This window comes from Prionailurus bengalensis, chromosome F2 (assembly GCF_016509475.1).
Source record: "Prionailurus bengalensis isolate Pbe53 chromosome F2, Fcat_Pben_1.1_paternal_pri, whole genome shotgun sequence".
Lineage (NCBI taxonomy): Eukaryota > Metazoa > Chordata > Mammalia > Carnivora > Felidae > Prionailurus > Prionailurus bengalensis.
The window spans coordinates 28801655-28814399 of record NC_057353.1 but is presented as its reverse complement, the minus strand read 5'-3'; the positions used below and the strand labels follow the sequence as shown (position 1 = coordinate 28814399).

The following is a 12745-nucleotide window of genomic DNA, read 5'->3' as shown; positions in this document are numbered from 1 at the left end:
CTCCGCGCCACCCCGCTCTTCCCCCTGGCAGCCGAGTTCCTACCCGAGCGAACCGGCCGGCCCAGCCCTCCTCGCCCCGGCGCCGCCCGCCGCGCCGACGTGGCCGAGCGCACAGGTCGGCCGGGTCAGGTGGTTGGGTGACGCCCCTGGAAAGCGCTCCCCGCCGAGGGCGGGCGGCGCCGCCTCGCCGACGCCTCCGGGGGAGGGGACTTCGCGGGAGTCGCGGCGGAGGCGAGGAGGAGCGCGGCGCGGTGCGGCGCGGCGGGCGGGCGTGCGATCCGAGCGGGACGGGCTGCAGTCGGCGGAGGCGCAGAAGACTCGAGGCGGTGGGCGGGAGACATGGACCGCGGCGAGCAAGGTGAGGGCGCGGGCACCGCCGGCGCGGCGTCTCCCGGGCAGGCGCGGGGTCGGGCGCGGCGCTGGGCTGCGCGCGGCCCGGCGCCGGAGCAGGTGCACAGTGTCCCCGGCCGGCGCCGGAGCGGGAGCCGAGCCTTCTTCAAGTTGCATCTCCCTGATCGGGGTCTGACATCCTGGTGTGGCCGAGCCGCAGGGAGCGGCTCCGGCGGGCGGAGCGGGCTGTTGGGGTCGCGCGCGCACGGGCGCGCGCGGCTCTGTGTGTGTGTGTGTGTGTGTGTGTGTGTGAGAGAGAGAGAGAGAGAGAGAGAGAGAGAGAGAGAGCGCGAGAGAGAGACAGAGACAGAGAGACAGAGAAGGAGGTGGGGAGAGAGGGAAAGAAGGTTCTGGGTGGAGGCGAAGGGGCTGGCACCAGGCTCACGGAGCCAGGGCTGCCGACGGTGATGCGCTTTGGGTAGAAGGCAGCGCGAAGGGAGTACTGTACAGCTAGATCTTGTTTGTAACTGGTGGAAACTGAGGATCCAACGACAGTGGGTGGTTTCGCTGCTCAGGATGGGAACATGACTCCTCCCCCCATCCCGACTCCCCCAGCGTTGAGACTTTCTGCCGTCTTGTAGTTTACGTGGTTAGGATTTTTGGTGGCGTTTGATCCTATGGCGATGGTTTTGGACGTAGATACGTAACATGCGAGGTGTCCCCAAATTGTGGTGTGTTGTTTATGGGGTTATTGGCGCGGCGCGGGGGGAAGGGAGCTTTCCGTAGTAAAGGTCTTCTTTTACTCATCAAGATAAGACCCTATAGTCTTGTTACTATCGCTTTGGATGCACTTGTTTCTGAAAACTATCTCAAGTGAAATTGTCTCCAGTGGAATCATTGTTTAAGCGAGATGTATATAGGAAGGCATGGTTTTAAGATTTAAATACTAAATGTTTATATATCGCTTCATCTCTGTTGATAATAACCCAGTAACTATAATACAGATGCGTGGCTCACTTTTTAAAAGATACATAAGTGCTAACCCCAAAAAGGTAACAATGTTAACGTAAATTTTAGGAAGTAGGGATAGGAATTACTCACATTTTGAGTTCAGACACAATAGTTTTCGTTTTTTTTCTTTTTTGTTTATTACTCTTTGTATTTATCTTTATGCATACTTTTAATGCAAATAAAACCGTATTCCATATATACTGTTTTGTATTTTACTTTTGATAAGTTGTAGGACTCTTTGGAACCTTCCAACCTTTCCTTTCTCCACACTCGTCCAATTGATCTCACACTTAGCATATGAGTGCTTATACTATAAAGTTATGTGCAATATGTAATAGATATATATGTATAATGTACAATACGTAATATATATTAAATACGTATATATCTGTATGCACACATGTTGTCTGGATTTTAAGCTTATTGAGGTTAGAAGCATGTACTTCATTCATCTTTATCCATGGTTGGGTAACCTTGGTGTTTGAACATGATAGGTATTTAAATGTTTGAGTCAGAAAGCTGGTCTCAGGTCTTAAATGTATTGTTAGGAGAAGGCCAGGAGCCACCATGTAAGTCAGCATTATTCTGTCTTTTAAAGAGGACGTTGGGGGTGTCAAACATGTCAACATGCATATTTGCGTATGCCTTACATTGTCGTATTTAACATAATGGTGTTTTTAGAATAGCTGTGTTTGGTACTCATCAAACTAGATTAAGTAGCTGTATTTGACTTAGGTGAATGGAGTGACTAATTTTACTAGATTTGGTATTTTAGTTTGGCTGGTGAGAATCACAGTCATTAGTACCTCTGTCCTGGTGCACTTAGTGTGGTTTTTGTGGGACCAGTTTTGTGTGTGTATGTCTAAGACCTATTTTGTAAATTCTTTGGCTTATAAGAGGAGTTTTTCTGTTTCTAACTTTAAGATGTTTTCTTCGGTGGGTCATGTTAGTTCTTGTTTTTAATTGTTATTCCTCGAGGGCAAAGGAAATCCATCCTCTTAAAGTGAGGAGTCTGGAGGCTCAGCTTAGTATGAAAGATGAGTCACTTGCCTCGGGAAGGTCAGGTGGCTCACTCAGTTTTGTTGTGTTGCAGCCACGTGGCCTGTCCTTACATTTCCATCTTCCTGTCTCTTTTGTATTTTCATCTTTATGTTCCCGTGGCACAAAGTAGATGCTCAGAAATGTTTGGTGACTACCTAGGATGGAAAGGAAAAGTGACCAAGAGTGCCTTCCAGCTGTTGGAGCCTCTGACGTCCTCTCTTGCTACCCACTTACTCCTAACTCCTGGTATTTCCCTCAGTATTTTAAAGGAGCAGAACTCTGCGGTTAGGCGGAGAAAGTTGGTGGTGAGTCTGCGTTGGACTTGGAGGGTGGATGTACATGCAAGGTTTTGAACGAGCGGAGTGGATCGCTCCATCTTCATTGAATCTGTAGGGAGACTTCTGAGGAGGCGACTTAAAGAGGAGGAGCCTGGGTTTGTAAACCTGCATGTTCACTACGGAACAGTGGTGGTTGACATACAGTTTATGAAACCCTGTGATTGTCTCTTGAATTGTGAGTTTTCATAAAGTATTTAAAGCCCAATAAGAACATTTTAGAATTTGCTTAACTTTTTAGTATGCCTGGAGTTTGTCACGTTTGTCTGTCCGACTCTGGATGGAAAATTAAATGCCCTATGTCTTGTCTTCACTGCATTTCTCTATTGAAAATGTCTCCTTAGGGGCGCCTGGGTGGCTCAGTCGGTTGAGCGTCCGACTTCGGCTCGGGTCATGATCTCATGGCTCGTGAGTTCGAGCCCCGTGTCGGGCTCTGTGCTGACAGCTCAGAGCCTAGAGCCTGCTTCTGCTTCTGTGTCTCCCTCTCTCTCTGCCCCTAACCCACTCTCATTCTGTTTCTGTCTCTCTCAAAAATAAATAAACATTAAAAAAATAATAATAATAAGATCTGTGAAAAAAAATTAAAAAAAAAGAAAATGTCTCCTTAGACCTTCCTTATAGGAAGTTGTCAAAATCTATCCTTTGCTGCTTTTTATATTTAGCAGAACTTTAAAGTTTTAGAACAGTTTTTCTTGTGTTTTATATGATGTATTCTAATACTCCTCAGTACCTGGCTCAGATTCTAATATTTTCCCCATCTTCTCCTGTGCCCAGATTTTGAACACAATATTCTGCTTATATTGAGAGCCCAGTCCACATTAATCAATTTGAAACATACCTTAAACTGCATAGTGCCTCTCAAGAGTTTCTTTACACATTAAGCCCAGCATAGCACATTTAATGTGTGTGGTAGTTCCCACTTTGAAAGTGCGGCATGGCATGCTAACTAGAGCATGCATTGTGTAAAAAAAACCTCCTGACTACTTTTTATAGTGCTGAATAAATATTTATACTTGAGTACTCCCTTATGGTAGTAATAACCTGTAGTTTAGCGCTATTCTGTTGAAGCGGCAGGGACCTGGCCAGTAGTGCATTTTATCTGTGTTTGAATTCACACACACACAAGCCCACCCAAAACTTTTGTTTCAGGGAGTGAGGGAAGGTTGTTGGGGCCAAAAACCTGGGTGAGGAGAACACTACAAGAAAAGTGACCCAATGATATGTCACTGTAATTTCAGCATTATAATTATGCCTTAGAAATAATAGAACAGTGAAATGTCATTTATTTTATTTTGTTTTTATTTAAAGAAGTTTTTTTTAAAACATTTATTTATTTATTTATTATTGAGAGACAGAGAGAGACAGAGCGTGAGCAAGAGAGGGGCAGAGAGAGAGGAAGACAGAATCCGAAGCAGGCTCCAGGCTCTGAGCTGTCAGCACAGAGCCCCACCTGGGGCCCGCACTCATGAACTGGGAGATCATGACCTGAGCCGAAGTCGGACGCTTAACCGACTGAGCCACCCAGGCGCCCCAGAATGTCACTGATTTTAAAGTAAAACAAATGTAGATGAGTGGGTAACAATATTAAGGGTCTGGTCACAAATCTCAGGGTTTGACCCCCCCCAGTTCTGTGTTTCTTTGGTCCAGTCTTGCTTTCCGTATGGTGCTAATGTCATCAGCTGATTTGTTAGCTCCAATTCACTTCCTGCATTTATTTTTATGCAGCAGACTGCCGGGTCTCGAGGGCAAAAGCTGAGTGGTAGGAGGGGTTGTGATCTTTTAGCAAGATCTCAAAACAGAATAGTCTATGCATACAATAAAAACAAATATACTCATAGTTCGAAACCAGAAAGAACAGCAAAATCCCCTGAATTTATGTGTTACTGATCCTTTTGTTGTAGGCTAAGATTATTTTATTTTCCTTTGGGGCTCATTATTTCTGCTTTAATTGTCGACTGTTGTAAAATCCCTCTTCTGAGACTCTCCCAAATTTTATTTGAACCAGGTGGGTACCAGGTATACAGAAACCATAATCATAGCAATGTATGTTTATGAGAAAAATATCCAAGGGATCAAATGACTCAGTGTTTAGTGGAAGTTAAAAAAAAAAAAAACGTTTAAATTTGTGGTACCTGGGTGGCTTAGTCAGTTAAGTGTCTGACTGTTGATTTTGGCTCAGGTCATGATTTCATGGTTTGTGGGTTCAAGCCCCGTGTCAGGCTCCACACTGATAGTTTGGAGCCTACTTGGGATTCTCTCTCTCTCCCTCACTCTATGCCCGTCTGCCACGCATGCACCCTCTCTCTCTCTCAAAATAAATAAGCTTAAAAAATAATAATAATTTAAAAATACTCTTAGGTAGCTGTGAATAGTTCATTTTTTTTAATGTTTATTTTTGAGAGAGAGAGAGAGCGAGTGAGCAGGAACAGGGGAGGGACAGAGGGAGAGGGAGACACAGAATCCAAAGCAGGCTCCAGGCTCTGAGCTGTCGGCACAGAGCCCGGCGAACCTTGAGATCATGACCTGAGCTGAAGTTGGATGCTCAACCGACTGAGCCACCCAGGCGGTCCTGAACATTTAATTTTATAACTCCTTTTATAAAAATTCAATATATCTAAAAAATGTACTTCTCCAAAATTGTGACTAGTGTAACCAGGTAATTAAAGCATTTGATCAAAATTCAAATGACTAAAAGGTTGCAAAGTGTAAATCTTCCTCCTGTTCCTGTCTCCCAGGCTACTTCCCTTGGGTAGCAATGCCACCATTTTACCAGTTTCTTCTCCGTCCATCCAGACAGATTCTATGCACGTAGGTATACATACACTTATATTTAAATATGTGTGTGTGTGTGTGTGTGTGTGTATTATATAAATGGTAGCATACAAATTGTTTTAGCACCTGACTTCCTCCACTTAAATACAGTATATGTTCTAGAGATTATTCAACATAACGTTATATAGAGCTCCTTCATTTTTAATAGCTATTTGTAGATGTGCCATGTTCCATAGCGGAATAGGTGGTATTTGGCTTGTTCCCTGTCGATGGCCATTTAGGTTTTCCCTGATACTTTGCTATTAAACAAATCTGCAGCAAATAAATTTGCATGCAAGTCATTTGATAAATGTGCCAGTTTGTCTGTAGGAAGAATTCTTAGAAGAATGTGACTGTTCAGTTCGGATGGTGCTGAATCCTGCTCGGTGGAAGGCATGTGGGCATCTGCTTCCCTCCACCGTTCGGCGTGGGTGTTGTCGCACCTTCTCATCTTCGCTGATCTTACACGGAACAGAGGTTTCTTGGCATAGGTTTTATTATATATTTTTCTTTTTTTTATTATATATTTTTCTTAATACAAAGGTGGTTGTACTTCTTTTGGTAATTTTAAGATTTAGATTTCCTTTTCTGTGAAATGTCAGATCCTATACGTTGCCAAATTTTCTGTTGTGTTGTCTTTTGTTTCTTCCATTTGCAGAATGCGGCCCTCTGTCCACAATATGAATTGCTAATGTATTTTTTTCCTAGTTTGTCTTTACTCTTTTTTTAAAAAAAATTTTTTTTTTTTAATGTTTATTTATTTTTGAGAGAGACAGAGACAGAATGTGAGTGGGTTAGGGGCAGAGAGAGAGGGAGACACAGAAGCAGAAGCAGGCTCCAGACTCTGAGCTGTTAGCACAGAGCCCGACGCAGGGCTCGAATTCACGAGCTGTGAGATCATGACCTGAGCCGAAGTCAGACGCTCAACCGACTGAGCCACCCAGGCACCCTTGTCTTTACTCTTTTGACTTGATAGTAATTTTTTCCCAAGGAGAAATACTAATTGATGGCTGTTTTAATTTTTAGCTTATAGCTTTTTTTTTTTTTTTTAATTTTTTTTTCAACGTTTATTTATTTTTGGGACAGAGAGAGACAGAGCATGAACAGGGGAGGGGCAGAGAGAGAGGGAGACACAGAATCGGAAACAGGCTCCAGGCTCTGAGCCATCAGCCCAGAGCCTGACACGGGGCTCGAACTCCCGGACCGCGAGATCGTGACCTGGCTGAAGTCGGACGCTTAACCGACTGCGCCACCCAGGCGCCCCAGCTTATAGCTTTTGAATCATTCCTGGAAATGCCTTCCTCACTTTGAGTTTCTGTTTTTATGGTTTTATTTTTTTTACATTTTTTTACAAGTTAATTTAGAGACAGAGAGAGAGAGAGAGAGAGAAAGAATGAGTGGGAGAGGGGCAGAGAGAGGGGGAGAGAAAGAATCCCAAGCGGGCTCTACACTGTCAGTGTGGAGTCCGATGTAGGGCTCAAACCCACAAACTGTGAGATCATGACCTGAGCCAAAATCTGTCTGTCGCTTAACTGACTGAGCCACCCAGGTGGCGTATTTTTTTTTTACATTTAAATCTTTCATCCACCTGAAGCTTATTTTGACAAAAAGTGTGAGATATGAATCTTAACCCCATCATACCCCCATTGGCTGCTCAGGTACCCTATACCAGTCGCTGAATAATGGATTTTTCCTTTACTGATTTGAAATAATACTGTTGTCATATACTAAATTCCTGTATTCTTTTCTTTTTTACATTTTTGTTCATTCCCAGCAACTAAACTAAGTTATTGTACCTTCATACTATGCAAAAATGTCTGGAAGGACTGGTCTTTCCTGATTATTCTATTTTTCTTTCATCTTTTCTTTCTTTCTTTTCTTTCTTTTTTTTTTTTTTTTTTTAAGTAGGCCCCCATGCCCATCATGGGGCTCGAACTCATGACCCTGATCAAGAGTCACATGCTCCACTGACTGAACCAGCAGGCACCCCTCTATTTTTCTTTTTATTGTTAGATTTTTTTCCCTAGCTATTCTTGCCAGATTTCATTTCCAAATGAACATTGGGGTCAATTTGTCCAGATGAAAATTCAACAGAAATCCTGTTGGTATAGCTTTTCTCCCTCCCCCTCTTGATTTCCCTGTTCCCATACCCCTTTTTTCTTTCCTGTGTTAGAATTTCATCTTTTTCTTTATTGAATGTCCAGTATATGTTCATTATGGTCGAACTGTATATACCATACATAGTTTTATGTTCTGTTTTGAATACTACTAAATAATGAGAATGTTAACAGATCATTTAAACAAGTTTCTCCACACTATAATTTTTGATGACCACACCCCTTCACTAGTTGATGGTTATTTAGATGTTTCTTTGCTGGACTATGGATTACTTTCCATTTCAGCTGTTAGAATATTTTAAGAGAAATTGTTTTAAAATAGATTTCCTGAAACAACTCAAAGATGTGAATATGTTTAGACTTTGGATTCCTGTTGCCAAGTCACTTTCTGGAAAACATAATTGTCATTGTTTTTTTTTTTTTTTTCATTTTTTTTTTTTAAATTGTGGTAAAGAACACAAAACATAAAATCTACTGTCTTAACCATATTTAAGTATATAGCACATTATTGTTAATGATATGTAACTTGGTGTACAACAGGTCTCTAGAACTTATTCATATTGATGACTAAAACCCTGTACCCATTGAACAGCAATTCTTCATTCTTTTTGTACATTTCCTATGCTGTCCCACCCAGAAATGGAACTGCTGATTCATATAGTAGTTCTAATTTTAATTCTTTGAGAACCTCCATACTGTTCTCCATATGGCTGAGTGGCTGAACCATTTTACGTTCCCACCAACAGTTATTTTAAAAAGAAGAGTGAAGGCTGGGGGTGGGGGGCTGTGCAAAAAATGGACGGGGCGGTTGAAAGGGTTATTTCTCCGCATCTTCAGCAACACTTGTTATTCTGTTTTTGTTTTGTTTTGTTTTTTGATACTGGTATCCTAATGGGTATGAGGTGATAGCTCATTGTGATTTTGATTTGCACTTCTCTGATGATAGAGATGTGGAGCATTTTTTTAATATATATTTATATGTTTGTTGGCCATCTGCATGTCTTATCTAGAGAAATGTCTGTTCAAATCCTTTGCCCATTTTTTGATCGGATTATTTGTTTTTGTTATTGTCAAGTTGTAGGAGTTCTTTACATATTGTGGATACTAAACCCTTATGAGATAAATGGTTTGCAAATATTTTCTCCCATTCCGTTGTCTTTTCACTTGTTTCCTTTGCTGCACAGATGTCATTGTCTTAAAAAAAAAAGAAGAATGAACTTTATAGGGGAAAAATGCCACCCTTTTTCATTGGAAATTTCACCATTTACTAGAGAGGCTATAGATTGATTAGCCATTTTTATTCCCTTCTTGGGATTGTTACTCACTTTTCACTCTTGGGATCTTGGTGAGTCTTGCTCTTCTCATCATTCCCCCTCTCATGCTCATATTAAACCTTTGTGTTTTGTGACACATATTTAGTTTTCCTGTTCTTACTTTCCTTTTGGTTATGTTGGACCTTTATAATGTCATTTTTACTAACAAAATACAGTATTAAGAGCAAATATTTTCTACGTGACATTTTTTGGAGTAATTTGCATGGCTCTGAGTAGCTTTCAGTTCTTCATTCTCTGTGTTTTTGTGTCTTCTCTCTTTAGACACTTTTGTAATCAGTCAGTGCTAAAAATAGTGGTTTTAGGCAGGACTGTTAATTTACATGCCTCGGCTTATAGGCATGGTGTATTTCATGTTACAGCTATGCAAACATAAATGTCAGTTTAAAAAATTTTATAAAATGTGACCTTGATAAAGTTTTGGATTGGGAGTTTACTGCTAAGATCAGACTTTACCCATTGTTTTCTGAGCTTTGTTGGAGGCATTGTGGTATGAAAAGGAACTTCTGGTGCAATCAGTAAGGCTATAGGAATAAAGATGGTAGTTTATCCAATCCACTAGGATCTGTCGTTGGCTAGAAATAAAATGTTACCAGAACAGAAGAATGTTTTTACATATGTGTTCCTCACCCTCAGTCAAGTGTGTATGTAGTAGATATGCCCTAAGTGTTTGTCCTATTGTGCGTAATGAATTGGAAAGATTTCTAGCATAGGTAGAGTCAGATGGGATTAGATAGAATGGCTAAAAATTAGGGGAAAAAAATTGGCAGGGAAACAAGAATATATGCTCCACATATGCTTATAGTTTCATACATAATCACTGAAAATCTGTAAGTGGAAGCCAAATTGATACTTTACTTCTTAAGTATTATGTTAAGTGTGTGTGAATACATATACAGACAGAGGAAGAGACAGTGATGGCTACATTTTTATTCCCCAAAGCATGTTGAACATATGCTCAGTAAATACTTTCATAGATACATTTCCTATGCTGTTCTACCAAGGTTAGTTATTTGCTTCCAATGTGTCCTGAGCTTAGGAGGCATGGATTGTCTCAATACATTTTATTTTATTATTATTTTTTATAAATTTTTCTAAATGTTTATTGATTTCTGAGAGAGAGAGAGACAGACTATGAGCAGGGGAGGGGCAGAGAGAGAGGGAGACACAGAATCCAAAACAGGCTCCAGGCTCTGAGCTGTCAGCACAGAGCCCGACGTGGGGCTCAAACCCATCAACCGCGAGATCATGACCTGAGCAAAGTCGGATGCTTGACCGACGGAGCCACCCAGGTGCCCTGGTCTCAGTATGCTTTAGAAGTTTTCTTTGAATACAGCTGAGAAGAGCAAAAGTATGTTGACAGTGGTAAAAAGTACATGCCACTAGTTAACCAGAATGAGAATTCTGGAAAGAGAGAAAAATGCAAACATTTTGGCCATTGGGGCAGTTAGCAAAAGGATGACCAACCTATCGTTCTGGCATTGATCTCATATATCATTTTCAGTATATCACCTTATTACAACTCAGAATGATATTGGTGATGATGGTGATGCCACCACCTGGCTTTTGCAAAGCTCTTATTAATTTTTCTACATATTATTTCACTTGAATCTTTTAATGCTGGTGGGTGATAGGACTGGTATCATTTTCATTTTATGTATGAGTAAACAGAAGCTGAATGATCATGACTTCCCCATACATACTGTGTTAGATGTGGGGAGTGCTACAAAAACTTGGTCTTAAGAGGATCACCAGGGGCCCGCGAAAAATTTAAGTTGCATTTGCTAACCAGTTTAAAGCCCTGGGGATACTCCATACTTTCTAGAAATGTTTTTTTCTAACTAATTAAAATAAAATTGGAATCTGCAGGGACACAGCTTCAGCCCTGCATTATAATTACCTACGTTTTCCAGCTAGAGTTTTACTCAGTCACTTTTACAAATACTCCTTCTACTCCGCCTAAAACCAACAACAGCATTTGCTGAGTGTTTTATATGCCAGGTTATGTTCTAAATGCTTTTTGTGTTTCTTTTTTAAATATCTTCACAAGAAACCCATGAGCAGTGCTCACACTATCCCTGCTTTGTAAGTGAAGAAACAAGGTGTGAAGGGGTGGAGGGAATAATTTCTCTAGGGGCACCTAGCTTGATATGGACAGAGCTGGGTTTTAAATCTGGGATTTAATTTGGCTATAGAATACACGTCCTTACACAACACATTACGCTACCTGAAAGTTATATGCAGTCTCCTTTTTTCCTTTCAAAGGTGTTGTTTGGGGGAGCAGGGTGCCGTGGTGGCAGCCGTGGGAGTGGGGCACTAAGGGGTGTATCTGTGCCAGAATATGGCTGTGTGTCTGTCCTTGTACATCCGAACGGATTATAAATGTTTAGGGCAGAGAGTGCTGAACTTGAAGTTTTGACTTTTCTGTTTTTATGTTTTTTTATTGTTGAGAGAGAGAGAGAGAGAGAGAGAGAGAGAGAGAATGCAAGGGAGGGAGGAACAGAGAGACAGAGAGGGAGACAGAGAATCCAAAGCAGGCTCCATGCCGTTAGCACAAAGCCTGATGCAGTGCCCGAACCCATGAGCCATGAGATCACGACCTGAGCTGAAGTTGAATGCTCAACCGGCTGAGCTGCCCAGGTACCCCTGGACTTGAAGTTTTACCTAGGTTCAAAATTTGGCTTCATCATTTTGTGGTTATGAGACACCAGATAGGTCACTAAACCTCTTGGAGGCTGATAATACTCCAAATAGTTGAGAAAATTAAGTTAAATTCTGTGACTAGCTCTGGTGCTCGACAGTATTGATTCTGAAACAGAATATTAGATATTTGTGTGAAATACTAACTTAGTGGTTTCCAGTTCAAATTAAACATTTATTTGAAGGCAAACAGGACATGATGCCTCCCTCAGGCTCGCAGGCCACCCTGGAGAAACAGACAGAACGGGATCGCAGTAGTGAAGTGGGTGTTGTAAGGGCTTGCATAACTGATGCAGGAGGAAGTGAGCTATTCTGGCTGGGTCATTAGAAAATATTCTCAAAGTAGATGACCTTTGAACTTGGACTGGAAGACTACGTAGGACTCTTTGTAAGCGGTGAGAGAAAGAACGGAGAGGAAGGGAATTTTACGGAGGAGAGTCAGCATGTGCAAAGGTGCAGTGGCATGAAAGGGCAAAAAGGTGTTTGCGAATCCTCAGAATTTTCCCTGGGGCCAGAGTCTCAGGTAGTCACTGGGGGGATGTGAGCAGTCTTCTGTACTAGGATCAGGAATCAGACTGTATGCTCTACGTGATAAGCAGGTGGTAGGTGTGTGGGAGTTTAGTTTTAAAATATTATTTTGGCAGTTGAGTAGAAGGTGCTAGCAAACCAGGTAAAGGTTGTCACTGTCACTGTAATCCTAGCCTGGGTTAACCAGGTAAGGGGTGTCACTGTCACTGTATTCCTCGCCAGGGTTAACCTTAAGAAATGAAACTGCTGGTTATTTTATTAGCAAAATATGGGTTTATTTGGGAAAAACAGAGAATTGCAATTCAGGACAGGCCAACTATGGCAAAAGCATAGGTAAGTCCACAGAACAAAGAAGAGGAGTACTCTCTTATAGAAGAAAGTGGGAAGTTGGGAAAACTGTCATCAACAAAAATCCACTGGAGTAAGCTGGGAGTTCTAAGTGTAGTGGGTTTTCATTGGCCCAGCTGTGACTTTCTGTCATCGGTTCCTCCTCCTGTTGGGACAGGAGGAAGTCTTCCTCAGACTAGGATAGTAAAGTAGT

The 12745-nt window shown here is 41.8% G+C and overlaps 1 protein-coding gene across 2 annotated transcripts in view; it reads left to right on the top strand.

Moving 5' to 3' along the window:
• Positions 1–147: 147 nt before the first annotated feature.
• TPD52 (tumor protein D52) overlaps positions 148–12745 on the top strand; it is a 110483-nt gene continuing 97885 nt past the window's right edge. The window contains exon 1 of one of the 2 annotated variants that reach the window (XM_043601255.1): positions 148–358. In XM_043601255.1, the coding sequence (XP_043457190.1) occupies positions 340–358 (19 nt within the window). In that variant the 5' untranslated portion in view covers positions 148–339. The remainder of the gene's footprint in view (positions 359–12745) is intronic. The other variant, XM_043601253.1, reaches the window with a different exon arrangement.